The following is a 27,682-nucleotide window of genomic DNA, read 5'->3' on the forward strand; positions in this document are numbered from 1 at the left end:
CCTACCATCAACCACTGCCCATGCTTGCACACCTAAATTGTGCCATATGTATCGTGTGACTATAAGCAAAATTAATTTTAGATAATCCAAGCATACTGATCCTTTTCTCTTAATCTGTGCACCATGTGAAGTTACTTTTTATATTTGGAAAAGATTAGATCTCCTAGGCTTCAGGAGTTTCCAGAGGTGGTCTTGGCACCTTCACTGTGGCTAAGTCTACATCTGACTTCAGAAGTCTGTTTTCTGTGGTTTTAGATGCTACTTTCTTTGTTCCAAGGAAAAATAGTTGTCTTTATGTGCATGTCCATTCTAATACAGGTATGCATGTGCCATTGCCTGAAGGGTTTTCCCCCTCAGGGACAGGTGCAATTGATTCTGGTCACTGGTGCTGTGAAAAACAATGCAAAATGAACAGGGGCTGTTCTACTCTCTGAAGCCCATCAGTCACAAGAAAACCTGCAAAGTGAGACCTGTGCAAGGTCACTTAGGCTCAAAGGCTGCTAGTCTGGTACTGTCAATTCCAGCCCCAAGTCAAAGTAACTCAATCATGACTGGTGTGGAGAAAGTAAATAAGGAAAATAACACAAGAAGTAGAGTTTACCAAATGAAATTAATAGGTAGTGGGTTTTAAATGAAGTATTCATGTAATGCAGTAAACCTGTGCAACTCAGCAGAAGATGTGGAGTTCAAGATAACAGGCTTCAAAAAAGCTAGATAAATTCATGGAGGATAGGTCCATCAATGGCTATTAGCCAGGATGGGCAGGAATAGTGTCCCTATTTTCTGTCAGAAGCTGGGCACCCCAATATTTGAAGAATGTCTATTGCCATCTATCCTTACAGAAGAGCCACTGCCAACTGGATCCAATAAAGTCTTCATTGTTTTCAATTTACCCAATTCAGCTTGTAGCCAGAGAATTTACCAGTTATCTATTGTTTGGAGGCTATTTAGAATAAATTAATACAGATTTTTAATAAGAGGATGTGGTAGAATCTTAGACTGATAGGATTGAAAAGGACCTCAAAAGGTCTGCTAGTCCAGTCCTTTGTATTCAAGCCAGGATTAAATATAGATCATCCTTTGCAAGCAATAGTCTACTCTTCCCTTAGAATGACAAGAGGCATTTTATTCCAGTGCTTAACTACACTGACAGGATAGTCATTACAGTCACAAGGTGAGACATGGAGTTATTGAGGATAAGAAATATCACAACATATCAAATATTCTCTAAGATTCATAGTAGTGATAAGATATCTTTGCAATAATTTCTTTTGACATCTAAATCCTTTAGGAACAGTTATGTTAATTCAAGTGACTTAATCTCACTAATTTTTGTCTAACAATTGCATATAACATTTTGATTTTATATTTGAATCTCCTGTATGTAGGCCTAATTAGCTCCTTGATGCTGCTTAAAGTAGCTTGCAACTGAATATATCAAAAACCTTTCATAGATAAGATACCCTACTTGTACAAACAGTGATGTCACAGTATCATCTGTAACATCATATTCTGTTACCCCAGTAATAAATCTGATGGATGACTTTGGCTTTTGATGACTAAAAAAATAGTCTGTACAGCACGTGCATATGCATTAACTAGCAGTTTCAGGAACTAGGATGGAAATAATGACTGGCAGGTAGGATAATGCATACAAATATTTCTTTCTTGGTGATACTCAAATGTTTAAAAGCAGGGTATTTGGATGCTTAATTTATTTCAGACTGTTGTTTCTCTAATAAAGCTTTTCCCCGTCCTGTGTATTATACTCTTGTAATTTAATGGAGTCCACTACAAATCTAGCCTATAGTGAGACTAACCTAAATACAAGATAAAATCTTTTAAAATAATTGATTCCTGCTCTTTAGTGAAAAATACTCATACAATTTATCTTATAGTGTGTTGAAATTTAAAACTAACACAATGAGTTGGGAAAAGCTGAAGACACATATTTCTAGTTTTCTTTACTGGTGAATTGATGACTTAACCCTTAACCTCCATAAAAATTAATTCAGATGTGAAGCATGCGAAGTGGGGGAAGAAAACAGCTATGTTCCACTAGAATAGTTAAAATGTTGGGAAGTAGGTGGAGGCCCGAGTGCATGATATTAATCTTTCACAGTAACTGAATGGAGACTATGAAACTTACTCCTGCAAGAGATAAGAATTATCATAGAACAGCACTTTCCAAACCAGATGCTCCATTAACTTTATTTTATTAAGTTCTTCCCATATGCATAAGAAAGGTCATAGAGGTCATAATAATGAATGACTCAGCATAGTAGCCTATTTTCCCAGTCCTAGTAATTAAAGATATGTCTCTACACTACAGTGTTATTTTGAAATATCTTATTTCAAAATAGTTAATTTAAAATAAGTTATTTCGAAATAACGCATCTACACACAAAATACATTTCGAAATAGCCATTTGCTATTTCGAAATAGCACATCCACACTGCGTGGACAGTCAATCACATTTAAGGCCAGACGGAACCAAGTAGAACAGCTTGCACATGTCAGTGTGGACGTGTTTGCGCAAGAACCCTTGCGCACGAAGCCGCCAGTGTAGACATAGCCTAAGAGTTTCCTCCCATGAGCAGAATGGATTTTGTGTTGTGCACCTGTACTGAGTTCATGTGGCTTGTTTGGATGTGCCACCAGAGGCGTAGCGAGGGTGTTATGTGCCCAGGGGCAAAGGAAAAATTTGTGCTCCCCCTCTCCCCACCGCTATGCACTGGATTGTGAATACAAGGAACTTCATGGTTGCCCTTGAGTCTTTAAGGGAATGGAGTCTAGAGTCTACTAGTTTACTCAGAAAAGAGACCTTTGCCTTTGAATGGCAGGTCAAAATGTACAGAGCTCCTATGCTATGTCAAAATTTACAGAGCTCCTCTCAGAAGACTCCAAGCAGGAGTTTTCAGTCCTTACTGAACAGGGCAAGATGGTAGTGAGGACATCTCTCCAGACCTTGCTTGACTCAGCTGACTCAACAGCAAGGCCTCTGTCATGGGGGGTGGCCATGAGACACTCTTCATGGCTACAGGTCTCTGGACTTCCACCAGAAGTCCAGCAGACTTTACAAGACCTGCCATTCAAAGGCAAAGGTCTCTTTTCTGAGTAAACTAGTGGACTCTAGACTACATGCCCTTAAAGACTCAAGGGCAACCATGAAGCCCTTTGTATTCACACTCCAGCACCCTGAAGGAAACTATTTAGGCCCTGATCTCAACAGCACAGACAGTATAGGGCAAGGCCTAGGCAGAAACTGTTCCACTACAGGAGCAAGAACAACAAATGCAGGCCTTCTGACTAGTCTGTGGGCCACAGCCACTGCTCCTCCAATCCACTTCAGGCCACATTTAGAGGTTTTGAAGGTGCCCTCAATGGAATTAGCTATTATTCCTCCTGGAATGAGGTTTACCAGCTAATTCGATTTAGGGCTTTAATTCGGAATCCCGTTTAGCTGCTGCTTGTAGAAGCGGGCAGTTACTTCGGGCTAGTCAATTTCTAAAATGGCGACCGGCCAAGACCATGCTAATGAAGCACGGGATATTTAAATCCCGTGCTTCATTTGCGATTTCGGTCGCCCTCATTAGCCTCCCTAGATCGAACTAGGGGGCTAGTGTAGACATACCCTTACTCGAGAACTCCCTTACATCATTTTCCATACGGTACAATTCAGGCAGCATCCTGCATTCTTAGCTGAGGTGATCTCACAGTTTCACCTGGGGCAGGATATTTTCCTCCCAGATTTTTACCCAAAGCCACACACAAGCACCTGAGAAAAAGTAGCACTTTAAAGACTAACAAGATGGTTTATTAGATGATGAGCTTTCGTGGGCCAGACCCACGAAAGCTCATCATCTAATAAACCATCTTGTTAGTCTTTAAAGTGCTACATAGTCCTATATTTTGTTTCAGCTACACCAGACTAACACAGCTACATTTCTATCACTATTCTGAGAAGAAGTGTACACAGAGCTTTGGCTTTCTACATCGAGTGCACAAAGCCATGTATAAAATCTACCCAGCTGAAGGGTCTCCTGGTCTCATCAGAATGCATTTTCTCCTGGATATTGGATTGTATCCACACCTGTTCTGATTTGACTAATATCCTACTCCTTGCAGTTATAGACTAGTTGGCCAGAGCGCAGGCCTCCTCAATCACATTTCTAGCCCAGGTCCCGATTCAGGAAATCTATATGGTGGCGACCTGATCTTCGGTGCATATATTCACTGCTCATTATGCCATTGACCAGCAGTTTAGGTATGACAGTAATTCCTATCTCTGACACCACCTACTTCCAGGCTGTGTCTACATTGGCACCCCTTTCTGGAAAAGGGATGCTAATGAGACCAGTCGGAATTGCAAATTCCACGGGGGATTTAAATATCCCCCGCGGCATTTGCATGAACATGGCTGCCGCTTTTTTCCGGCTCGGGGTTTTGCCGGAGAAAAGCACCAGTCTAGACAGGATCTTGCGGAAAATAAGCCCTTGTCCGGAAGAGCCCTTATTCCTAATAAAAGGGCTTATTTTCCGCAAGATCCCGTCTAGACTGGCGCTTTTCTCCGGCAAAACCCCGAGCCGGAAAAAAGCGGCAGCCATGTTCATGCAAATGCCGTGGGGGATATTTAAATCCCCCGCGGAATTTGCAATTCCGACTGGTCTCATTAGCATCCCTTTTCCGGAAAGGGGTTCCAATGCAGACACAGCCCCAGGGTTTAACTGCTTGGGAGTCACCTGATTGGAATCTGGTGAACAACCACTCAAAGAAGAAAAGACAGTTGTTACCTGTTTTCTTGTAACTGGTGTTCTTTGAGACATGGTGTTCATGGCCATTCTAATACCCTCTTCCCCTCTGTGGGTGTAGCTGGCAAAAAGAAACTCAGGGCAGTGTCAGGGTGCCAGAGGCATATAAAGGCAGCTATAGCAACACCACTAGAAGGGGCTCCACAGCCAACCCCAATGGGAGCTGCTAGGGGAAAACTTCTGATGTTCATGCATGTGATGTGCACACACCTGATTGGAATTGACACAGACAACACTTCTCAAAGAACATCATTATGAGAAAACAGGTAACTGTCTTATCTCTAATAAAGAATGTTATTTATAGCATTAACATGTATAATGGTCTTAGAAAACTGTAAAAAGCTCTGGTGAGCAGTTTAAATCTACTGTTTATAAACTGAGGTGCTTTCCTTTGGAAACATTCTTGTATGCATTTGCTATTGGGACTGGCCAGGTCATGACTAAAATGCATACATAGAGTTAAAGAGAGTTGATAACAGCTTTTCAACAGTCAATTGATTACAAGGACTTGGTTGAATGGGCATAAATGATTGGCTCAAGTAAACTCTTGCTCTATTAAAAGTGACAGCAGTGTTTATTCTGATATTTGAGCTGTGTACAACAGCGCTAAGAAGAAAAGCTAGAAATTAGCTTCCCTTTGTCATGCTGTGAATTTTGAAGCTAGGTGTTGTCAGCTAAGTGGATGTAAGTTGCCATTGAAATCTCTTTCTTCATGAACCTCATGCAAAGGTCTGGTCAGGAAAAGAGATACAAGTGTTAAAAATGTTCAATAAAATAAGGATTTGGATATCATGGTGATGGGTACAATATCAATACTACATAAAAGTAAAACATGATTGCGTCTTCATTTAGCAGAATTCAGAACTTGTTGGCATATTTAAACTGATTTGAATTCCTTTATATCGGAGCCTAATTGCACTTGAAGATCTTTGATCTCCACATAGAACTTTGATCTCCACATAGAAATGTTTACAAAGATCTTGTGGCAAATATGTAATTACAAATGTTTTTGTGCATATTTCTGATGGAAATACATTCTTAAATCAGGTTTGACCAAATATTGAAGGACACAGCAAAAGCAAGTGACATGAAACTTCAAATAGGTTTGTACACTTCTGCTATTTCATTCATTATGTGGTGGACTTGTTTAAACGTTCTGACTTGAAAAAATAACAATTGTTTGAATTTTTGTCTAAAAGTGTTGCATATGGGAATAGCTATCACTTATCTCCCCGTCTCACACCATACAATAAACTTGTAATACACAGGGTTACTTATGAGAAGCTGATCTTTCATACCTAGGCCCCTGTCACATGATGTAGGTCAGGGTTACAAAAGGTCCATCCTCTTATCATATGGCAGGCATCAGAATCTATTGTTGCCAACATTCTTATGGGAGTTATTTGTTGATAGTGAATGACACTAGTGAATTTCTGGATTGTGAATGTCAGTGTGTATTGCATTTGCTCAGTGACCTCTCAGTATTATTGTATGGACAGTTTGGGAGAGAGACAGTGCTAAGTTTGGTAGCAGCAAAAGCGAACACAATTTTCATGCAAAAGGAGGCAGCTGTTGACTGTGTGTTGAACTTATATTATAAAGTTCCTCTGTGGTTTTTATTTTTTTAAAGAGTCTTCACTTTTTTAAAATTAAGCATAAAAAATCCCAGTGAAAACCTCCCCGCTGAACCATGACTGATCAAAGGTGGAACAGGCTCAACTGCATCAAAGGAGCATTCAGTGTCCTTAGCACCAGCGGTGGCATGAAGCTGAGACAGAGAAGCGCACCACTTCGTCATAAGGTGCCCTAATTGTGCTTTATTGTTTGGCGACGGGGAAGAGAGAGATGGGTGTGAGTGGTTTGGAGGCAGTGTTCCCTCTAAGATTGTCCATCCATGAACAGAGTGAGTTTTGTCTCGTGCACCAATATTGAGGTCATGTGTGCTTGTTTGGATGTGTGCTGCTGTGGCACCCAAGTTATAAACCTCTCCCTTTTCCCCTCTGCTGCCATGTCTCCCACCCTCCCCTCCCCTGCTCCCCTGGTTCCTGCTGCATCTCACCCCTCACCCTCCTCTGTTGTCCTGGATCCTGCCCTTCTCACTCCCTTCAGCCCTTCTGGGACCTGCCCCCGTCCCCATCCTCTCTGACCCCTGCCCCCGCCCTTCCCCCCCGTGCTCACCCCCTCCTCTAGCCTCACTGATCATCTATAGCTGCCCATGCCCAAGCCTCCTCTATTCTCCCTGTGTCTGCTCTTTTGCTTCACCCCCAAAACCTCCCTGGCACCTGCATCTTCCCTTTCTCCCTGCAATCTCCTGATGCCTCCCCCTTTCCTGACCCTGCCCTCTCAACATCTGCCCCCTTGCCTTCTTCCTCTCTGGTGCCCACCCCCTCACCATCCTCTGCCTGTTTTCCTCATGCCCCCCTGCACCCTCACACATGACTTACTCCAACCCCTGCCTTCCTCATGCCAATCCCTCCTTTCAAACCCTCTTCTCCCAGCACCCACTCCTCTCCTCTCCTCTTCCTTCCTCTTGCCCTCATTGCATCACCCTATCCCCTCCCTTTTTCTACCCCCACTGACACCTTACCATCCCCTCCCTCAGTTCCTCTTGCCCATTCCCCTCATTGTCTCCTCTTGGTCCCCTGGCATTTGTCTCTCCTCCACCCTCCCCCTTGGTGCCTTCCCCTTTTTTCTCCTGCTCTGGTCCCCTCCACTCCCCTCAGCACAAGCTCCTTTCTCTCCTCACCTCCACCTTCTCCTTAGGTTTCCCCTGCCTCTTCCCTCCCCTTTTTGCCTTCCTGACACCTGTACCCCTCAAACCCCTTGTGCCCAAGCCAATGCTGTTACCATATTGTTTTATTCTGCATATTATAAATAAGCATCCACCAGAGAATTTCCTTTCCAGCAACTTCATTATTAAAGTGTACAGTGGTAGGCACAAGACCTATCTTCCAACCTGGCTGAATATTACTCCTGCAGATATCCTGGGGCTGGCAGCGGCATTCAGTGAGCCCCTCAGCAAGGCATACATAACAAAGGACGCCTTCCTAATCTGAAGTAAGGAAAGGAAATCCCTCTGGCAAAGCGCCTCTCTCCCTGAGCACAGGCAGGGAACTGCCCCTGTGGGAACAGCCGAGCACCACACACTGAAGACTCCCATGGCAGAGGTCTGTAGACAGGCCGGCCGCCAGGGTGTGCCATGCACTTCATAGAGTGGGAAGTGGTGCATGCCACTAGCAGCTTGCTCCCTAGGACCGGGTCTCCATTGGCCCCTTGTGCCGGGACTGGGGCCAAGGCTGTGGTGCTATTTTAGTACCAGCAGCAGCCCTGCCACATGGCCTTGCTGCTCCTGGGGCGGGGCAGCCACCTCAACACAGCTCCGCCTCTAGGAGCAGCTGTGGCCATGCGGCTCTGCTGAGGAGGTGGGCCGGACTGAAATTCTTGGTGCGAGCCTGTGCAGTAACCCTCTCTGAAGATAGAATCACAGAGCACTAGAACTGGAAGTTTTTCCTAAAGTCCAACCTAAACCTCCCTTGCTGCAGTTTAAGCCCATTGCTTCTTGTCCTATCCTCAGTGGCCAAGGAGAACAATTTTTCTCCTTCTTCCTTGTGACACCCTTTTAGATACCTGAAAACTGCTATCATATCATGAACAGTACTAGGCACTGATGCTTTGCACAGGATTCTCTTCCAGAACTAGCCGGTGTGTTCTGCCTGCTGAACTATTCAAAGGGCTAACCATTTTAAAGCACTTTACAGTATAAAGGAGAGAGAGAGAGAGAGAGTGTGTGTGTGTGTGTGTGTGTGTGTGTGTTGTGGGGGGGGTGAAGGGGGAAGGAGGAGGCCATGATTCCCTTCTCTTTTGTCATTTATAAAAAGCCTTAAACGGATTTCCGGTTCCTCATCAAGTTACTTAGTACTTCCATATTAAGCATATATTCGGATACAGATGTTTCAAAGAAAGAAAGAGATTTACCCGAAGAGATTGCCTTTAAGTATTTTAACTGTCTGTTCTTCAATAATGTTTTTTGTAGAGGGTTGTAAAAGACTATTCAGACTTGCTCACTGCTAAGTAACAAATGTGTATGAAATAACTTGTCAATTCTTCCATATTTGCAGTGGAAGTGATAATACAGTATTAATCTCATTTATTTAGAGCTATTTTGTTGCAGTTTTTAGATCCTTATCATGGTTATTCAGAAGATACATCAGCTCAGTCAGATGGTAGTTTGAATCTCATTAACAACATACATTGTAGAAGAGTTAACCATTGGCTCACACACAAAATGCCAGAGGTGATAGCCTTGGAAGACATCTTCCCTCCAGAAGACCAAGAGTTCCTCCATAAATCATCAAACTGGGTCTTCCCAGCAACAGAAAACCACAGTGATGTTTCTATGGAAACAATAATTGATTTTAAAATGCCAGTGGCTACAATCAGTGAAGACATAGGGGATTTTCCAATAAGATGTGTGAGACCATTTGAACTATATAGGAACTCTGAAGTAATTGCTGATTCAATATGGCTGACCCCTGACCATTCCTTACTTATGGATATTGATCCATCAAAATCCATGGGATACCCAGAAAGCCCAGCAGCTGCATTGCAACAGCCTATGCTTACGGAATGTGAGGGTGACGTTACCATGTGTGAGCAACCAATCCTCAAGAGCAAACAAGTATTTCCAATTCTGGAGTGTGTTGGGGGAAAATTAAGAGAAAAACTGCCTGCTGAACAAAACTGAGGTATGAAAAGGCTAATTATGATCTGGCCTTGCCAAAGTGTTCCCACTATTAAATATATACAGACAAAAAGATACTTATAAACATATAATCATTTATAAATATATAAATACAAAAAGATACTTACAGACAACTTATTCTAGGTGTTGTGTTACCCAAGTACAAATGCCCCACAAGTTAATAGTCTGAAGACTTTCAGCTAGGGCTTGAAACCACTGTGGGTAAGAGATTGTTATATTTAATTTATGGGCTGCAAATTGTAGTTCCAGAATCTGTACACATAGCCACCCCCTACCACCACAAAACTAGGACCCTCCTAAGAACAGATGGCTCCATGAGGGACAGGGCTTATGTCAGTGTTGAAATGTCAGCTGCACCCTCTCTCCTTTCTCAGGCTTTCAAATAGATGTTAGTTGTCAGGATTGGGGGTGGGAGAGCCTCTGGAAAATGCTCCCAATCCTATAGAGATTTTTCAGAGGGACTGAGAGCACAGCACAGCTGGATTTGGGAAATACTCACATTGATTTTTTTTTTCAGCCCATTCCTGTGAGTAGAAAATAGAGATAGAAATTAACACACTTGAGTGGTCTCTGCGCATTCCCAGTCAGGGGATGCATTGGTTGTGCAGCTCCAGCAACTATCCCTTGTGGTGCTCTTGCCCCTTCTCTCACTGTTTCTTAACATTGTGAGGACAAGGCTGTATAAGAGGGTATGGTGCTTGGGCTGCCTTAGATCCTTCCAACCAGACCAGAAACCTCTCCAGGCTGATCCAGCCCAGATCGAATCTCTTCAAAGACCCAGTGCTTCACTTAGATTTTGTAGTGAGGCAGGAGTAGGGTTTGCAGCGTCAGCATGCATGTTTTCTGTATGAAAGAATTTCTTGTATTCATTTTTATTAGTTCCCATACTGCTGGGTAGGATTACAGATCCTCTGGCAGATCGGAAGGAAAAGGGATCAGGATTTAAGTGCTCTTGCCCTGCTGTATTTCCACTTAGATCCCCATGGGAGATGTTGGTTGGCTTCAGTGACGGACATTCTCCTTGATGGTGCTTGATCTGCAGCACCTTCAGCTCAAGAGCTCACAAAGAGCATCAGAACAGGCTCCAAGCCAAGTGACTGCAAGAAGCACAAATGGCCTAATCTTCTGGTTCCCTAACCACTTGTTCCATGAGTCCTGAGTGGTTTGTGTTGGCCCCTAGCCCCTCATGGGATAAAAGCCCAAGATCCCAATAAAGATGCCCTGCTCCTCTCGTAGAATGAAAGCAAAACCCAGATGGATATTAGAGAGTGCTTCAGTCACTGTTTCATTAGGAATCCATGTCCCACCTTCCTCAGATGACAGTAATTATCAAACTATCCCATGGCTATGAATATGCAGAGGCCGCACAAAGAAGAAATTAAGGTTGCTCACCTGTAACCAGAGTTCTTTGAGAGGAACATTCATACTCCCTGCCCAGCTTTCCCTCTTCGTGGGAGTCTTGCTAACAATCTTGGACTTGAGGAGGCAGAGGAAGAAACTCATGTGGCCCTCTTTTATGGCCTCATCCTCAAAATGGTTAGGAACAATCAGGGGAGGGGCAGGAGTGAGCATAAGAGTGCTACAAAGGGTGCTACCAGTGTACCCTGTGTATGCGAGAGCTTCAGTTACTAGTGAATAACCCTCATTTAAAGTGAGACAAAATCTCTCATATGTTCTCCAGCTGGTGATCATTTTCATGCTCTAATGATACAGGCAGTCCCCGGGTTACGTACAAGATAGGGACTGTAGGTTTGTTCTTAAGTTGAATCTGTATGTAAGTCGGAACTGGCGTCCAGATTCAGCCGCTGCTGAAACTGATCAGTTTCAACAGCGGCTGAATCTGGACGCCAGTTCTGACTTACATACAGATTCAACTTAAGAACCCCAGGCTCCGAGGCTTTGCTCTGCTTTGCTCCCCGTCCCCCTGGTCTGCAGACCAGGGGGACGGGGAGCAAAGCAGAGCAAAGCCGCGGAGCACGCGGGCAGCTGACAGCCCAGACGCATCTGGGCTGTCCGCTGCCCACGTGTTCCACCGCTTTGCTCCCCGTCCCCCTGGTCTGCAGACCAGGGGGATGGGGAGCAAGGCAGAGCAAAGCCGCGGAGCACACGGGCAGCGGACAGCCCAGACACGTCTGGGCTGTCCGCTGCCCGCGTGTTCTGCGGCTTTGCTTCCTTTCCCTGGTCTGCTGGAGACCAGGGAGAGGGAGGGCCCCGTTCGTAACTGCGGATCCGACATAAGTCGGATCCGCGTAACTCGGGGACTGCCTGTACAAGGAAAAAAGCTTCAGAGGGGTAGCTGGGTTAGTCTGTAACAGGAAAAACTTTAAAAACAGCAAATAGTCTGGTAGCGCTTTAAAGACTAACAAAACACGTAGCTGGTATCATGAGCTTTCGTGGGTACAACCCACAGGGTCACCTGAAGAAGTGGGTTGTATCCATGAAAGCTCATGATACCATCTACATGTTTTGTTAGTCTCTAAGGTGCTACCAGACTATTTGTTGTTTTTTAAGTTTTTACAAGGAAAAAAAGACATTTTTGAAAATATACTAGCAGTATTTTAAACTGCTTCTAAAAATGAAGCTTACTTTCCTACTCAGCTTCTGTATTGGATTGTTGCTGATTCGTTTCTATGATAATCATAGAATCATAGAATAATAGGACTGGAAGGGACCTCAAGAGGTCATCGAGTCCAGCCCCCCACCCTCAAGGCAGGACCAAGCTCCACCTACACCATCCTTGACAGATGTCTATCTAACCTGTTCTTAAATATCTCCAGAGAGGGAGATTCCACCACCTCCCTTGGCAATTTATTCCAATATTTGACCACCCTGACAGTTAGGAATTTTTTCCTAATGTCCAATCTAAACCTCCCCTGCTGCACTTTAAGCCCATTACTCCTTGTCCTGTCCTCAGAAACCAAGAGGAACAAATTTTCTCCTTCCTCCTTGTGACACCCTTTTAGATATTTGAAAACCGCTATCATGTCCCCCCTTAATCTTCTTTTTTCCAAACTAAACAAGCCCAGTTCATGAAGCCTGGCTTCATAGGTCATGTTCTCTAGACCTTTAATCATTCTTGTCGCTCTTCTCTGTACCCTTTCCAATTTCTCCACATCTTTCTTGAAATGTGGCGCCCAGAACTGGACACAGTACTCCAGCTGAGGCCTAACTAGTGCAGAGTAGAGCGGCAGAATGACTTCACGAGTTTTGCTTACAACACACCTGTTGATACAAGCTAGAATCATATTTGCTTTTTTGGCAACAGCATCACACTGTTGACTCATATTCAACTTGTGGTCCACTATGACCCCTAGATCTCTTTCTGCCATGCTCCTTCCTAGACAGTCGCTTCCCATCTTGTATGTATGGAACTGATTGTTCCTTCCTAAGTGGAGCACTTTGCATTTCTCTTTATTAAACCTCATCCTGTTTACCTCTGACCATTTCTCTAACTTGCTAAGGTCATTTTGAATTATGTCCCTATCCTCCAAAGAAGTCGCAACCCCACCCAGTTTGGTATCATCCGCAAACTTAATAAGCGTACTCTCTATCCCAATATCTACATCATTGATGAAGATATTGAACAGTACGGGTCCCAAAACAGACCCTTGAGGAACTCCACTTGTTATCCCTTTCCAGCAGGATTTAGAACCGTTAACAACAACTCTCTGACTACGGTTATCCAGCCAATTATGCACCCACCTTATCGTGGCCCTATCTAAGTTATATTTGCCTAGTTTATCAATAAGAATATCATGCGAGACCGTATCAAATGCCTTACTAAAGTCTAGGTATATGACATCCACCGCTTCTCCCTTATCCACAAGGCTCGTTATCTTATCAAAGAAAGCTATCAGATTAGTTTGGCATGACTTGTTCTTCACAAACCCATGCTGGCTATTCCCTATCACTTTATTACCTTCCAAGTGTTTGCATAGGATTTCCTTAATTACCTGCTCCATTATCTTCCCTGGGACAGACGTTAAACTGACCGGTCTATAGTTTCCTGGGTTGTTCTTATTCCCCTTTTTATAGATGGGCACAATATTTGCCCTTTTCCAGTCTTCTGGAATCTCCCCTGTCTGCCATGATTTTTCAAAGATCATAGCTAAAGGCTCAGATACCTCCTCTATCAGCTCCTTGAGTATCCTGGGATGCATTTCATCAGGACCTGGTGACTTGCTGACTTTCCTAAGTGACTTTTAACTTGTTCTTTGTGAATCCTATCTTCTAAACCTACCCTCTCTCTGCTTGTATTCACTACGTTAGGCACACCTCTAGACTTCTCGGTGAAGACCGAAACAAAGAAGTCATTGAGCATCTCCGCCATTTCCAAGTTTCCTGTTACTGCTTCTCCCTCCTCACTAAGCAGTGGGCCTACCCTGTCCTTGGTCTTCCTCTTGCTTTTAATGTATTTATAAAAAGTCTTCTTGTTTCCCTTTATGCCTGTAGCTAGTTTGATCTCATTTTGTGCCTTTGCCTTTCTAATCTTGCCCCTGCATTCCCGTGTAATAGAACGCTCTCTTTTCCCAAGTTCATTCCCCACAAGACACCCCTCTACACCTGTAGCACGGGAATTCATACCAGGTTGCAAACTTCCCGTTAGAGTGCCAAGGGGTATCAGCAGATTGCTGTGGGAGCCAAGTTTTTAAACTAGGGAGTCTTAGCATCTGATTGAACAGTTTCCCAGAAACAACACACAAAGAAGAAAAGTTAGCTACAAAATTTTGCATAAGTGATGCTGCATTTTTTATTCAAACTGTAGCATAAAGTTGTGACTGTTAAATGCATAATGAACATTTCATTTTACAGAGACGTATCCTTCAGATATTCGAGTTCTGAGACCACTTCACTCTGGACATGAATGATCTTTCACAGCTTCAACTATGGATGACTTTTAAAACAGCTCAAGTGACATAAAGCACAAAGAAAAAAAGATCCTGTTCTAGTCTTATTTTACAGGGATAAACTGATTTATTGCCGTGTATATGTGACTTTAATGTAATAGAATGCTAATAGATGGTCATTAATCTGCCTTGATGCAGTACTAGATGTATTTTGAATATTTTACATATAAAATCAACAAATTTGCATGCATTTTTGGAAATACCAAACAGCCATTTTGGTACTATGAGATGTTTACTTTTATTTTTGCTTCGTGACGATTGAGTTACTTCCAACATCACTAGCCAATTACCAGTAAATAGCTCTTGCAAGCACTTTTCATCTGTCTACGTCAAGTGGCTTTACAAAGAAAGGTAATATCATCATAGACATTTTAGAAATGGGGAAATGAAGCACACAGATATATATAAAGCGACAGAACCTGGTTTCCTAATCCTACTCTAGTGCCTTATTCACTGTCTCATTCTGTTTCACACTAAAAGGAAAAAACACGAGACTCTTAACTCATTGGCTTTGCTCACCTTCCTTTTCTACACTTTTCCATGTAATATAAGGAGGATTTGGGGCATCAGACACCTAGACCATTTAGAACTGATTTTTACCACAAAAGACACTACTTTTTTCATTCCCACAGAATAAAAAAGAGACCTGCATGAATTTTCCTTTGCAGTGACAAAGAAAAGGCTCTCCAAATTACCTGTGGCCAGGTCTGGCCTTACCATGAGGTGAACTGAGGTGGCCGCCTCAGGTGCCAGACTGTGGGGGAGGGGAGGGGTGCCACTAGGACCCAGAGTGGAGAATATTGTGTCTACTGCTGGTGCAGTGAGAGGGTATGGGGGTGTCATTTGAGCTCCCCGCCTCAGGCGCCAAAATGTTGTGGGACGGCCCTGTCTGTGGCCCAGATGTTAGGGACCTAAATACTTTGCATAACTAAGAGCCGGATTTTTAAAGGTATGAAGGGGCCCAATCTTAGGACCAATCTTGCGTTGTTTTTTTGAGTATGAGCAGTGCAAATTTATTAATTGGTTCATAACTTCAGTAAAAAGTGGATCTACAGCAGTCATTGTAAAACCTGTGCACATTTACCAGATACTTCTGGCAAATTCACTGGTAAAGATAAACAATTAAACAAATGTATTGGCTACAAGAAAGAGATTTTAAGGGATTATAAGTGGTAGGTGAAAAGTCAGAGTTACCAAGAGAAATAAAATATAAGCATGCAGTCTAAACTATTAGACTGGGCAACAACTAGATTAAGCAGTTTTTCTTACCCCATTGACTAGTGCAGATCATAGCACAGGTTTCACCCTTGAAACCTGGGCCAGTCTCCACTGTCTTTTCAGTGTCCTTGTTGCTTGCAATGTAGGTGGGGGCAGAAGAAAGGTCCTGCATGTGGCCCTTGAGGCTATGTCTAGACTGCAGGCTTCTTTCCAAAGACATACCCTGTAAGTGAAGTTTTTTCAGAAAAACGTCCATTTTCCCAAAAAAGCTCTGCAGTGTAGACATACCCTGAGTTTTGATTTATCCCCTTAGTCCCGTGTGCTTGGAGGACACAAGTCCAGGGATGTCTGGTGAGCATTTCTGAATCTCCAGGCAAGGATGAACATGTCCTCTCATGTGGCTTTATGTAGGTGAATCACTGAAATGTAACTCCCTTATTGGAAAAAGGCTGGTAATTTCTGTTCAGTACACACTTGAATGTTAATTACCTTCCCTTGTCATTGTCTCTGGAGAGCTAATAGCTGGGTGCCTCTCAAACCCACAGCATATTTTGGTGATAACCATGCAACATATTCTCATAACTTCATTTGCGTTAATGATATACATATTTAGATAGAAAAATGACTTTCAGCTGATCATAACCTTTCCCCGATACCTCACATGGCCTGCTTTAGCTGCAATATCACAATTTTGTATAAATGAGGAAATATGGGGGCTACAGGGCTCGCCCCTAAGGTACAGAGTGTCACCACTATGTCTCTTTGTTCACAGTCTGGATTGATGTAATAGAAAGCCTCATATTCTGAAGAATTTCCTATACCATGCGTGTAGATGGAGACATTTCCAGTACAAATATGACAGAGAGTCCTCAGGTCTTTGTCTATTCTGGCTTGTAGCTTCCACACAACACCAAAGCATGTGAGCAAAAGGCTTTCTTAGAATTCACCAAAGGTTTGCCAGAATTCCCATTTGTTGACATAGCTATAGAATCAATGTATACAGTCTAATGGGCTTCCTCTTGGAATGAGGAGACTGGTACAACTTGCTCCTTTCCCATTAAGCTTGAATCTTGATACTGGGTAAGACATTTATTATATGTCACTGACTGTAGAAGCAGAACCCCCCAGATTTGAAATGCACTATTTCTCTAGCAGGTCACAAAAAGAGCCTCAGCCCAACAATTTACACAAATGTATATTAATTTCTATCTGGATTTAGTTCGAGCTCCCTTTTGCACCCAACCTCCATCCCAGACCCTGCACCTCCTCCATTAACACAGAAGAGTGCAGCTTTTGCCCACTTACCAAATTCTTGGAGTGGGCCCCATCAAAAATTGTTGCCCACCTCTGAATTAGTGTCAGTCTCAGCTGCAACTCAGCTAACTCCTATTATTCAAGGCTTGGACTCTGCCTGCCAGTCAGTTCCAGAGATGCACTTTGGTGTGGTAGCACAGATCAAGTTAGCTTCCTATAGCTGCATACATTGTCTTCCCCACTGTCTGCCTAACACAATGCACAAATAGCCTGTATGTTTAACATGCCAGGTAATATTCCAGCAAGCCAAGGGATATGCTATAACTGAGGCACAGCTGTGCCATATTTCCAGCTCCAGTGATTGTTTAAGCAAGAGTGTGGTGATGCTTGTGTGTGTGTTCAAACTGAAAGGTGCAAGGGAAGGTGTGGTTCCATACTGAATGACAGGGAGAGTTGCTCCCTGCAGCTCCCATCTCTCAGACCACTGGGGAAAATATGGGAAGGAGATGACTGGTTTGTTCCATGTGAGTGGAGGACTTTAAGCCATTGGAAAGACGGCAAGTACAAGTCCTAATGGGGTTCAGCACCAATCACAATTGAGAGAGGTCTGTATGGAGAGGAAAGTGCTTCCCAAGGAAGTTGAGGCACCACCAGGAGTGACAGTAAGTGATGTTTCAAACTTGTTACTGCAATAATGTCCTGTGCAGCAATACAGTGTTTCTGTACTTCCCTTCTAGCCCACCTTGCTGCTTGGTAGGCAAAACTAAGCCCTGTTCTGCTCTGCTTCTGCCATGACTCACCCACACATTTTCAGTTTTGGACTCTCTATACATACAATTTGGACTTTTTAAAGCACCAGTTCACAGGGAGCAGTTGCTGACAACTGTTGTCAAAATAGATCAGCTACTACTGAAGCCAACTCCTGTAAGAAAAACATTTTTCCCATAGAGCTGCATGAATGAAAGAACAGTTGTAATTACAAACATATTGAAATCAGCTGTGGGCCAAGACACTTAGTGCTTTAGCTTCCATATCTCAGCTCTGAGCCAAATTTGGGTATGTAAGTCCTGTGAAGGCAACTCCTTCTTGCTGTTCTGTTCTTATTGCTTCTACCATCTCACTGGTCTCCGTACGCTTGTGAAAGTAAGAGAATCTAGCAGAGCAAAAGAACCATCAAACCAATCCCTACTTGCTAGGGGAAAGATAATGGAGTCAGAAAAGAAAGGTGCATGTGGAAGAAGAGAGGGAGAGAGGTGGTGAGCTGGCAAAGGGAATTGGAAGGTGGAGGGGGAGACAGGTAAAAGGAAGAAATGAGGAATTAGAAAAGTGTCACTGTGTGCCTAGCTGTGGTGGTCTTTAGGTTAGCTTCCCCTTTACATTCCTAGTGATTTGTTGTCAGCAGTAGACATTTTCAAAAGCAAAGCCAGCTGATGGGGACAGAGGGTGGCTGGGTGGGATCTAGTACTGAAATACCTCAGACCCATTTGGGGTTTGCTGTGAGCTACAGAACTTTTGCCCAACCCTCTGGCTGTGTCTAGACTGGCAAGTTTTTCTGCAAAAGCAGCTGCTTTTGTGGAAAAATTTGCCAGCTATCTACACTGGCCGCTTGAATTTCCGTAAGAACACTAACGAACTCATGTAAGAAATCAGTGCTTCTTGCGTTAATACTATGCTGCTCCCGTTCGGGCAAAAGTCCTTTTGCGCAAAAGGGCCAGTGTAGACAGCTCAGATTTGTTTTGCGCAAAAAAGCCCCAATTGCAAAAATGACAATCAGGGCTTTTTTGCGCAAAAGCATGTCTAGATTGGTCATGGATGCTTTTGTGCAAAAGTGCTTTTGCGCAAAGTGTCCGTGCCAATCTAGACGCTCTTTTCTGCAAATGCTTTTAATGGAAAACTTTTCCGTTAAAAGCATTTGTGGAAAATCATGCCAGTCTAGACGTAGCCTGTGGGTGCCTAAGTTTCCCAGAGTAACCATCCTGCTGATGCCTGTGGGCAGGTGCACTGCTGTCCCTGCTAGGTGTCTGGATGCCTGTTTCCCACCTAAGCCCCGTGTGATCCATGAATCAGGGGAAGATGGCACAGGTGCCAACTCTGTTGGTGCTTTGAGGGTGTGACCCAGGAGGAAAAATAGTGGGTGCTGGGTACCCCCCAGCAGCACCCCATCTACTTCTACCCACTAGCAGGCCCCACCAGCAGCACCTTCCATCCACTGTGATCAGCTTTTTCATGGTGTGGAGGAGGTGCTGGGGATGGGGCAGAGGGAGGAATAAGGGCACAGCATGTTCAGGGAGGGTGTGGTGGGGTGTGTGTCAAGCACCTGTGGAGCCTGATCTGGTAGGTGCACTCAGAGCCTGTTCAAAGTCCACAGGCTGAGGTAAACTGACCAGATAGCAAGTGTGAAAAATCAGGGGTGGGAGGTAATTGGCACCTATATACAACAGTTGGTCATGCTGCTGGTGTCCTGGCCTTTCACTTTATAATGTGTAGCCCAGTGGTTAGGGCACTCAGCTGGGATATGGGAAACCCAGCTTTGATTTCCCCTTCTGTGCTATAGGTGCAGAAATGATATGAATAAAGGTCTCCCACCTCACAGGCTCTAAGTGCTGAGCTACGGGATGGGTCCTTAGGAGGCTCCCTCAGCCTCCCCTTTGTTGATAAATGCTTAAACAGTCATTGGGCAGAAGAGCAGGAAGGACTCTGTATCCCAATGGTCAGGACACCCACCTGGGAGGTACAAGATCCTGGGCCCCGTCCTCTTGCGCCTGCCACTCTTTCATTACTTATCCACAATGGCTGCAGGTAGCAGGTGCCCGTTTGTGGATCACAGCAGAGCTAGGTGCCTCCCTGGAGCCTGGCCTGATGCATCTCTCTCTGAGAAAGGGGCTGGTCAACATCTGTTGTTACCATTTCCCACTGGCTGGTTTAGGCAGCTCTCCAGAAGGGTGCTGGCTTTTGTGGTTTTCTTCCTGTCTCCTCCCCTTCATTGTGTAGGGAGCCCAGGCGCTTAACTTGATTTTGTGGATCAGTGTTTTGTTCCTGTGATTTTTCTGGACACTTGGAAGTTAGGTGCCATGATGTTCAGTACTGCAATGTCTAAATCCCTTTGTGGATCCCATCCAAAGTGAAGAAACTGCTTTGAGGCAAGTTTGCTACCTAGTGAGATCAGACAAAAATCTGAAAATACTGATCCTAATTGAGTTCTGCGGGGACACACAAATCTGCCTTTCCTGAACTTTTTGCACAACAGGGACCTTAATCATTAATGAAATGCAAATGTTGTAGAAAAATAGAAAAAAAACCCTCCTTTCCTAACATTAATGAGAAAGGTGTGCAGTACTTAGGCAATCAGCTGGGATATATTTTAGGCACTTAATAAAAGTGTTTGGAGCATTATGTGCCAAACCCAAACTTTCTATTTGTGCATATTCCTGCAAAACTGAGCTTACATTAAAAACATATAGGGAAAAAGTGATATGCATATAAATATGAAATTGCAATGCCTTTTATTTTCTATATACTACAGGAGTTTTTGGCTTTCAGCAGCCACTTAAAAAAGCAAGTTCTCTAGCCTTTAGCAGTGAGTGACACACCCATTTTGTAGTCTCATAGAAAGATTTTTTTCATTGCTTCATTTTATCTTACAATCAGTGTAGTTTGAGGCATAGTTTTGCTCTAAACTGGTGGAAAGTACAGGAAAGCTGTAATACACAGCAGGGATGGTAAAGGAGATGGTTCTCTCAGGATCAAATCACTGCTAGTTTCTATAAAAGTCTAATGCATATTTGTTTATGGAGTTTAGGGGTGGTGGGGAGGGGCAAGGCAGGAGTGTGTGTGTGAAGTCATGCCTATAAAACAGGAGCAGGCTGAGGCTACTAGGAGCAGGATAGCTTCAATGGAGAAAAGGCAAAGGAGAAGAAAGAAGTGCCGAGATGGAAAACCCAGGGCAGGTATGAATGGAGTTAGGATAATTGTGAAATATGGAGTGATAGAGGTAAAACAGTGCAACTTCCCTATCATTCCCCCTTCCTTAAAGGCAAGTATGCATTGCTGTTAATAGGAGACAGAATGAACTGTTTGGCTCTATCTACTAGAGTGGGTGGTGGTACTTGTATGTATCATTCAGTTTATTGCAAATTTTATTTAAGCATGATTTCTTGATTGGATTTGCTGCAGGGTGCTATAAGTCCTCTATAAATATATAATACCTTTCATTCTCAAGATAGGGTGGGAGTAAAAAAAGGAGATGCAGCTAATTCTAAATAAGGCTTTACTGGAGCCTGACTAGAGTTCTCTTAGGGAAATAAAATGCCTTTTGTCTCATCTGGCTTCCTAGATAAATGAAAATTTTTCTTCACTTTCCAGTGCCATACAATACTTAAAAACCATATTGTGCACAAAATGACAGTCTTGAGTCTCTTACTTTCTCATAACTGGATGATATCAATATTGAATGTCCTAATTTTTTTGCACCAACCTGTTGGTAAGATATGAGGGTGTGAGATTTTTGGATGTTTGATACTTTTAAGCTGTAAAAGCCAAACTTTCTTAACTAACTAAAGTAAAATACAATTGCTAATGTGGTAAATGGATGTGTTTCTAGTATTAGAGGGCTGCCTCTGGGTATCATCTATTAGAAATGCTTCTCTAATACAACTTGTCTTTCCCTCCTTTGTGGTAGACTCCTGTGATCTGATGGATTCTGATAAAAGTTCAGACTTTGTAGCGAGATTAGCACACAAATACATGGTAAAATTTATCTTTAACTTATTGGTTTTTCCTGTACATATATGATTTTTCTAGCCTAATATTTCAGACTGAATAGCAAAGTTGCAAAATGCTATTTAATGGACATACACTGTCTGTGTTAGTAAATTCACACAAACTGATTCACCTGCAAAGAAATGAGGCTGGGAGGAAACTGCTTTAAATTCTGATTGAACACCTGCATTGCCATCTGCAGCATGAAAATCTCTTTTTTGGGTGTGGCTTGAATTAATACAGAAGACACACAGAATTCTCAGGAAAAGGTAGGGAAATAGGTGTTACAGCAGTGGTCTCAAACCTTTCTAACTACAAGATCACTTTTTCAATTTAAGTGTAATTTAAGATCTACCTCAAACCCAGATACTCTTGCCCCAATTCCTTCCTGACCCTTCTTTGAGGCCCTGCCTCTGCTTCACCCCTCTCCAAGGTCTCACCCTCCTCACTCCATCGCCCTTCCTCTCCCATTCTCACTCACTTTCACCAGGCTGGGGCAGGGGTTGGGGTGCAGGCTCTAGTCTTAGGGTTCAGAATGTGGGAGGGGGGACCAGGCTTAGCCCTGGGTGGAAGATTCTGGTTCAGAAGAGTTTTCAGGGTGCAAGCTCTGGGAAGGAGTTAAGGGGCAGTGGCACTCATGTTTGGGGCAGGAGGTTGGGTGCAGGAGGCGGTTCAGGAATGGGATAAGGGTTCCAGATGCAGCATCCAGTTGGGTGCCATTTAACAGATGGTTTCCAGGTGGTGGAGCAGTGGGGTTAAGGCAGCTTTACTCCTGCCCTGGCCCTGCACCACTCCTGAAAGCAGCTGGCATGGACAGCAGTGGCTCCATGGTGCCACGTGTTGCCCCTTATCTACAGACACTGAGCCCACAGCTTCTACTGGCCACAGTTCCCTGTTACTGATCAACGGGAGCTGCAGGAGTGGTGTCTACAGGCAAGGACAGCATAGGGAGACCCCCTGCTCTGCCTCACTCAGGGGCTGCAGTGACATGCCAGCCACATCCAGGAGCAGCAATTACCATAGAGACAATTACTCCAGCCATGACAGGTTAGGCATTCTAGAACTCAAAGAATTAAATTTAAGCATAAGGGAGACATGAAAACAATTAAATGCACAGACCAGTCAAAAACAGAACAGAGGGTTTTTTGTGGTGTAGATATTCCTCTTTCTACAAGGAATAACTCCTTCTTGTGCAAGAGTTCTTGTGCAAAAAGGTGTGCGCACACGGGCAACTGGGGTTTTGCACAAAAAGAGCCAATTGAAAAAAGCACAGGTGCTTTAGTGGCTATTCTGTGAATAGCAATCAGAGCTTTCTTTTGAGAGAGCTTCCAGGCAATCTGGATGCTCTCTTGCACAATAAGTTTTTGTGGAAGAGTTTCTTGTGCAAGAAGCCTGCAGTATCCTTTATCTGGGGTTACACTGCCAAACATACTAACTTTTCTTTTATAACTTGGATGCAATTTAAAATAAGCCAAATAAAAATCAGCTCAATGAACTTGGAAGTGCTTTTGCTGTTGTAGATATAACTCCAAACCACTCCTTTGGCCATGACTTAAAAAAATCCCCTTGACCTGAAATTTTTTATGTTGGTATAGATTTACTTTCTGAGAATTTGAGATTTTTTCAAACAAGTAAGCTTTGTGTAATAGACATTTAGAAAAACACAACAGCAGCAAACTTTCTCAAGTGTATTACAGAATGTTCCCTATTTATGCTGACTTCAAAGTAAGTCTTGCGCTGGTTTATATTTACAAACATCTGGTCCTTCCTTTCCCTTCTCTATAGCAAAAATGCACAGTGGAGTCCAGTACAGAGTCAGAATCCGAATCCAATAACGAGGTAACTTCCTTTGTTGTTTGATCCCTCGGGTCTGGGGCCTCCTCTCTGACTATACTTTCTTCTCAGCTACAAATGTGTCTTCCCTTCAGAGCTGCCTTCTGTTGAGATTATTTTGGGGAGTGGGGGTTGAGGTACTGAGACTAGTGAATGTTTGAGGAGTGGAATGTAAATAAGAGTTTCTCTGTTGAACGGTACTTACAGCTGAATTGGGTTTTCTGAGGAGGTGACTCTCTTTCTTTAATAGCTCAACTCTTGTGCAGCTGGGCTCCAGTATGCTACAGAGTTTCTGCAGGTAATTGTTGCATTTTGTACTTCAAGGCTACGTCTACACCGGCATGAATTTCCGAAAATGCTTTTAACGGAAAACTTTTCCGTTAAAAGCATTTTCAGAAAAGCGCGTCTAGATTGGCAGGATGCTTTTCCGCAAAAGCACTTTTTGCGGAAAAGCGTCTGTGGCCAATCTAGACGCGGTTTTCCGCAAAAAAAAAGCCCCGATCGCCATTTTCGCGATTGGGGCTTTTTTTTGGAAAACAGAACTATGCTGTCTACACTGGCCTTTTCATGCAAAAGTCTTTCGGAAAAAGACTTTTGCCCAAATGGGAGCAGCATAGTTTTTCCGGAAAAGCACTGATGATTTTACAGGAGATCGTCAGTGCTTTTCCGGAAATTCAAGCTGCCAGTGTAGACAGCTGGCAAGTTTTTCTGCAAAATCGGAATGATTTTGCGGAAAAACTTGCCAGTCTAGACACAGCCCAAACGTATTCTCTATTAATCAGCAGAGTGCAGTAGAGAGTAGATTTGAGTTTCTTTCTTACTGGCAACAGTTGTCCCAAATTTCTGCCATTTAGCAAAAAACCCCAACCATTTTCACTTACTACCTTGATGAATGCAACATAAAGAAAACAGTAAATCTCATGTTGTGAAAGTGTGAATATTTCTCTGTGGGTATAAAACTCCAGAATCTAACTGTGAAGGTCCACCAGGTAAATATTGCCCCCCTCTGTTGTCTGGAGATGTAATAAGTGTCTTGCTGAAATCTGTCTTCTCTTCCCCAAGCTCTGTGGGGCTTGCTGAAAGTAGGGACTGGCAGAGGGAGGCAGAAGTAAGTTCTCCCACCAAGCATCTGACCAGAGGTAGATGCCGTCTCCTCTTAGAAGATACAAAAAAGCCCATCTTCTGGGCAGTCCTCTGACTGCTTTCATTGAGAGCTGGGCAAGTGCACTGTTTGGGCCATGGATGATGATGATAGGGGTGTTAAGACAATCATGGCTGCCTACTTAAGAGGATTTTCATACCTTCACAGGAGCAGAAAGGGTATTTCCTGTTTGATATTCATATGTTTTCCCACCTTATTTCCAATAACTCCTTGGAGGACTCGCATCAATACAAAAATTGTTGGTGCTAAAATCAGCTATAAGTCACAAGGAGGGTTTGATAGGAACTTGCTTATCACTGAAATGATTGTTAAGCCAAGAAAAGTATCAAACTTTTAAAGTGGCAGCAGTATTTAACATTGGTGCAGCTCACAAGGAAGACAAAAGGAAAGATGACACAATCTCTAACTTCTTACATTTTTTTATAGAAAGGAGTCATAACCTGAGCAGATTTGTGATGCCACAGAAACTTATCTTTCTTCCCTTCATTCCATTCCATCAAATCTATTCTGTACAAGTAATTAAAAATACAGTACAAATACCCATTGCTACAACTAGCTTCGCTACGGTGTTTTTTGTGGTGCTACATTTTCTTCTGCATTTTATTAGACTCTTGCAGCAATTTTTAGAGCACTTAAATTTAATTCCAAGATATATTTAATAGCTTATAATAAAAGAAATAAGAATCTCTTTTCTCTACATAAAAATGTGTAGAAAGAACTTCTGGCAACCATGTATGAGATCATATGTATTTACAAATGTCTGATGGGAATACTTCTTTAAACAGTGTCTGCCTAGCAGACTTACTGAAGGAGTCCTCAAGAAAGCCAACGATAAATTACTTCAGGTAAGTTTTTATATACTTCTGATATTTCATTATGTAGCAGCCCTATTTAAATATCCTTCAAAAATACAGTTGCTCAACTTGTTGTGTGGGTGGATGCATTGATTGTAAATGCTGCTTGTATTTGTCTACTATGATCTCTTAGTACGGGCAGTCCCCGGGTTACGTACAAGATAGGGACTATAGGTTTGTTCTTAAGTTGTTTGTAAGTCGGAACTGGCTCCAGATTCAGCCGCTGCTGAAACTGATCAGCGGCTGACTACAGGAAGCCCTAGGCAGAGTTGCTCTGCCTCCGGCTTCCTAGAATCAGCCGCTGATCAGTTTCAACAGCGGCTGAATCTGGACTCCTGGGACAGAACAGCTGGGGCACTGCCGGGTAGGTCCCCGCAGGACCAACCTGGCAGCACCCTAGCTGCTCTACCCCAGGCATCCCGCAACAAAAGCCTGGTCTGCTGGGGGGGGGGGGGTGCATTAGCTGCGCCCCCTCCACCCCCAGCAGACCAGGGAGACCTGAGCAAAGCCGCGGAGGCGCAGAGGTCCCGCCACCTCTGCAGCTTTGCTCCTGTCTCCCTGCTGTGCTGGGGGAGTCCCCCCAGCACAGCAGGGAGACCTGAGCAAAGCCGCACAGGCGGCGGGGTCCCGCTGCCCGTGCGGCTTTGCTCCTTTTGCCCCGGAGCAAAGCCGCAGAGGGGGGGGACCCCGCCGCCTGTGCGGCTTTGCTCGGGTCTCCCTGCTGTGCTGGGGGGACTCCCCCAGCACAGCAGGGAGACCCGGAGCAGCTTTTCTCGCCCCAGAGGACGTGGTGGCAGGACCGCTGCACTCTGGGCGGTCCTGCCGCCTGCGAGCTCCGGGGCGAGAAAAGCCCCGTTCGTAAGTGCGGGTCCGAGGTAAGTCGGATCCGCGTAAGTCAGGGAATGCCTGTATTGCAGCAGTGAAAGGTGGTGGATAGAGAAATATGCTTTATTTAGACCTATTTGTTTTAGTTTTTAGATCCATATGATGGTGATTCAGAAGAAGCATCAACCCATTCAGATTGTAGTTTGAATTCTCTTACTGATATGAACTATAGCAGAGTTACATCTTTGCACAATTTTCCAAAGATGGTGGCTGAGGGAGACATTTACTCTTCTGAAAACCTAGAGTCCCCCCATCTGTCTTCAAACTGGGTCCCCCCAGTAACAGAAATCTGTGATGTCTATATGCAGCCAGTAAATGATCTTAGAAAACCGATGGAAGTTATCACTAAAGAGAAAAGTGATGTTCCACTAAGACTTGCCGGGCCATGTGAACTGTCCAGAACTTCTGCAGCACTTGCCTCCGCAATATGGCTGACATCAGACAGTTCCTTACTCATGAATGTTGAGCCTTCAAAATATGAAGGAGCCCTAGCAAGCCCGGTCACCACTCCTCTGCAACAACCCATGTTAGCAAAGTTTGATGGTGAAAACATGTGTGACCAATTAATAGTGAAGAGAAAACAAGGGCTTCCACTTGTAGAGGGTATTAGTGAAAAGCTAAGAAGAAAGAAATTGCGTGCAACTTAATTTAAGGGATACATGCTAATTATGACAGGGAACAGCTCTTATTTACTGAATTATACATTTAAACAGGGGGAATGTTTGGGCTAAGACTTCAAAATGTTAACTAGATCTAGCAGTACCCTACAGAACATTAATGATTCTGTGTAGGAAGACTGTAGCTAATACAGAGCTGTAGTAGTAGCAGTTATGATAAAACCTGATCCTATGCAACATAAAAGACTCTGCCTTCAGTCCTGTTCTTCCCCAGCAACTCAACTCCTGCACCTTTGGCCAAGGAGTTTGGCCAGGTTTTGGCCAAGCAGTTATGCATTTCTTTAAGCTATAGCAGATAGAATGCCTTAGCAATGTATACATGCTTATGCTGTTAGGGGCCCAGGCCTTCTCATGAAATAGTGGTTGGAGAAATGCATCGCATGGCTATAATTAAATTGAAAGAGAGTTGGTAATTCTGTACATGTAGACTAAGCACTCATCATAGTGTTTCACCTTCACAGTAACTGCACCATCTTCACTGTGGCCTGTCCCTGCTTGCTATAGCTGCTTTGTTTCTACTATAAATGGTCACTTGCAGATTCAGCTATGGATAATTGCCAA

The 27,682-nt window shown here is 43.7% G+C and overlaps 2 protein-coding genes across 4 annotated transcripts; both read left to right on the plus strand.

Annotated features, from left to right (window-relative positions):
- The first annotated feature begins 1,509 nt into the window (after positions 1-1,509).
- Positions 1,510-14,645, plus strand: LOC112545272 (uncharacterized). 3 transcript variants are annotated; one of them, XM_089778349.1, is made up of 5 exons: positions 1,510-1,639; positions 5,859-5,914; positions 6,442-6,612; positions 8,983-9,556; positions 14,386-14,638. In XM_089778349.1, the coding sequence occupies exons 3-4, from the start codon at positions 6,502-6,504 to the stop codon at positions 9,553-9,555; spliced, it is 684 nt and encodes a 227-aa protein (XP_089634475.1). In that variant the 5' UTR covers positions 1,510-1,639; positions 5,859-5,914; positions 6,442-6,501; the 3' UTR covers position 9,556; positions 14,386-14,638. The 3 variants fall into 3 exon arrangements, with proteins under 3 accessions (XP_089634475.1, XP_089634474.1, XP_089634476.1); XM_089778348.1 differs by having other exon boundaries at positions 1,514-1,639; positions 6,466-6,612; positions 14,386-14,634; XM_089778350.1 differs by lacking the exons at positions 1,510-1,639; positions 5,859-5,914 and having other exon boundaries at positions 6,576-6,714; positions 14,386-14,645.
- Positions 14,646-20,318: 5,673 nt separating this feature from the next.
- LOC142829038 (uncharacterized) lies at positions 20,319-27,155 on the plus strand. The gene is made up of 5 exons (XM_075926107.2): positions 20,319-20,899; positions 21,631-21,698; positions 23,496-23,549; positions 25,491-25,550; positions 26,531-27,155. The coding sequence occupies exons 1-5, from the start codon at positions 20,794-20,796 to the stop codon at positions 27,089-27,091; spliced, it is 849 nt and encodes a 282-aa protein (XP_075782222.2). The 5' UTR covers positions 20,319-20,793; the 3' UTR covers positions 27,092-27,155.
- The last annotated feature ends 527 nt before the right edge of the window (positions 27,156-27,682 follow it).

This window comes from Pelodiscus sinensis, chromosome 5 (genome assembly GCF_052426305.1).
Source record: "Pelodiscus sinensis isolate ZL-2025 chromosome 5, ASM5242630v1, whole genome shotgun sequence".
NCBI lineage: Eukaryota > Metazoa > Chordata > Testudines > Trionychidae > Pelodiscus > Pelodiscus sinensis.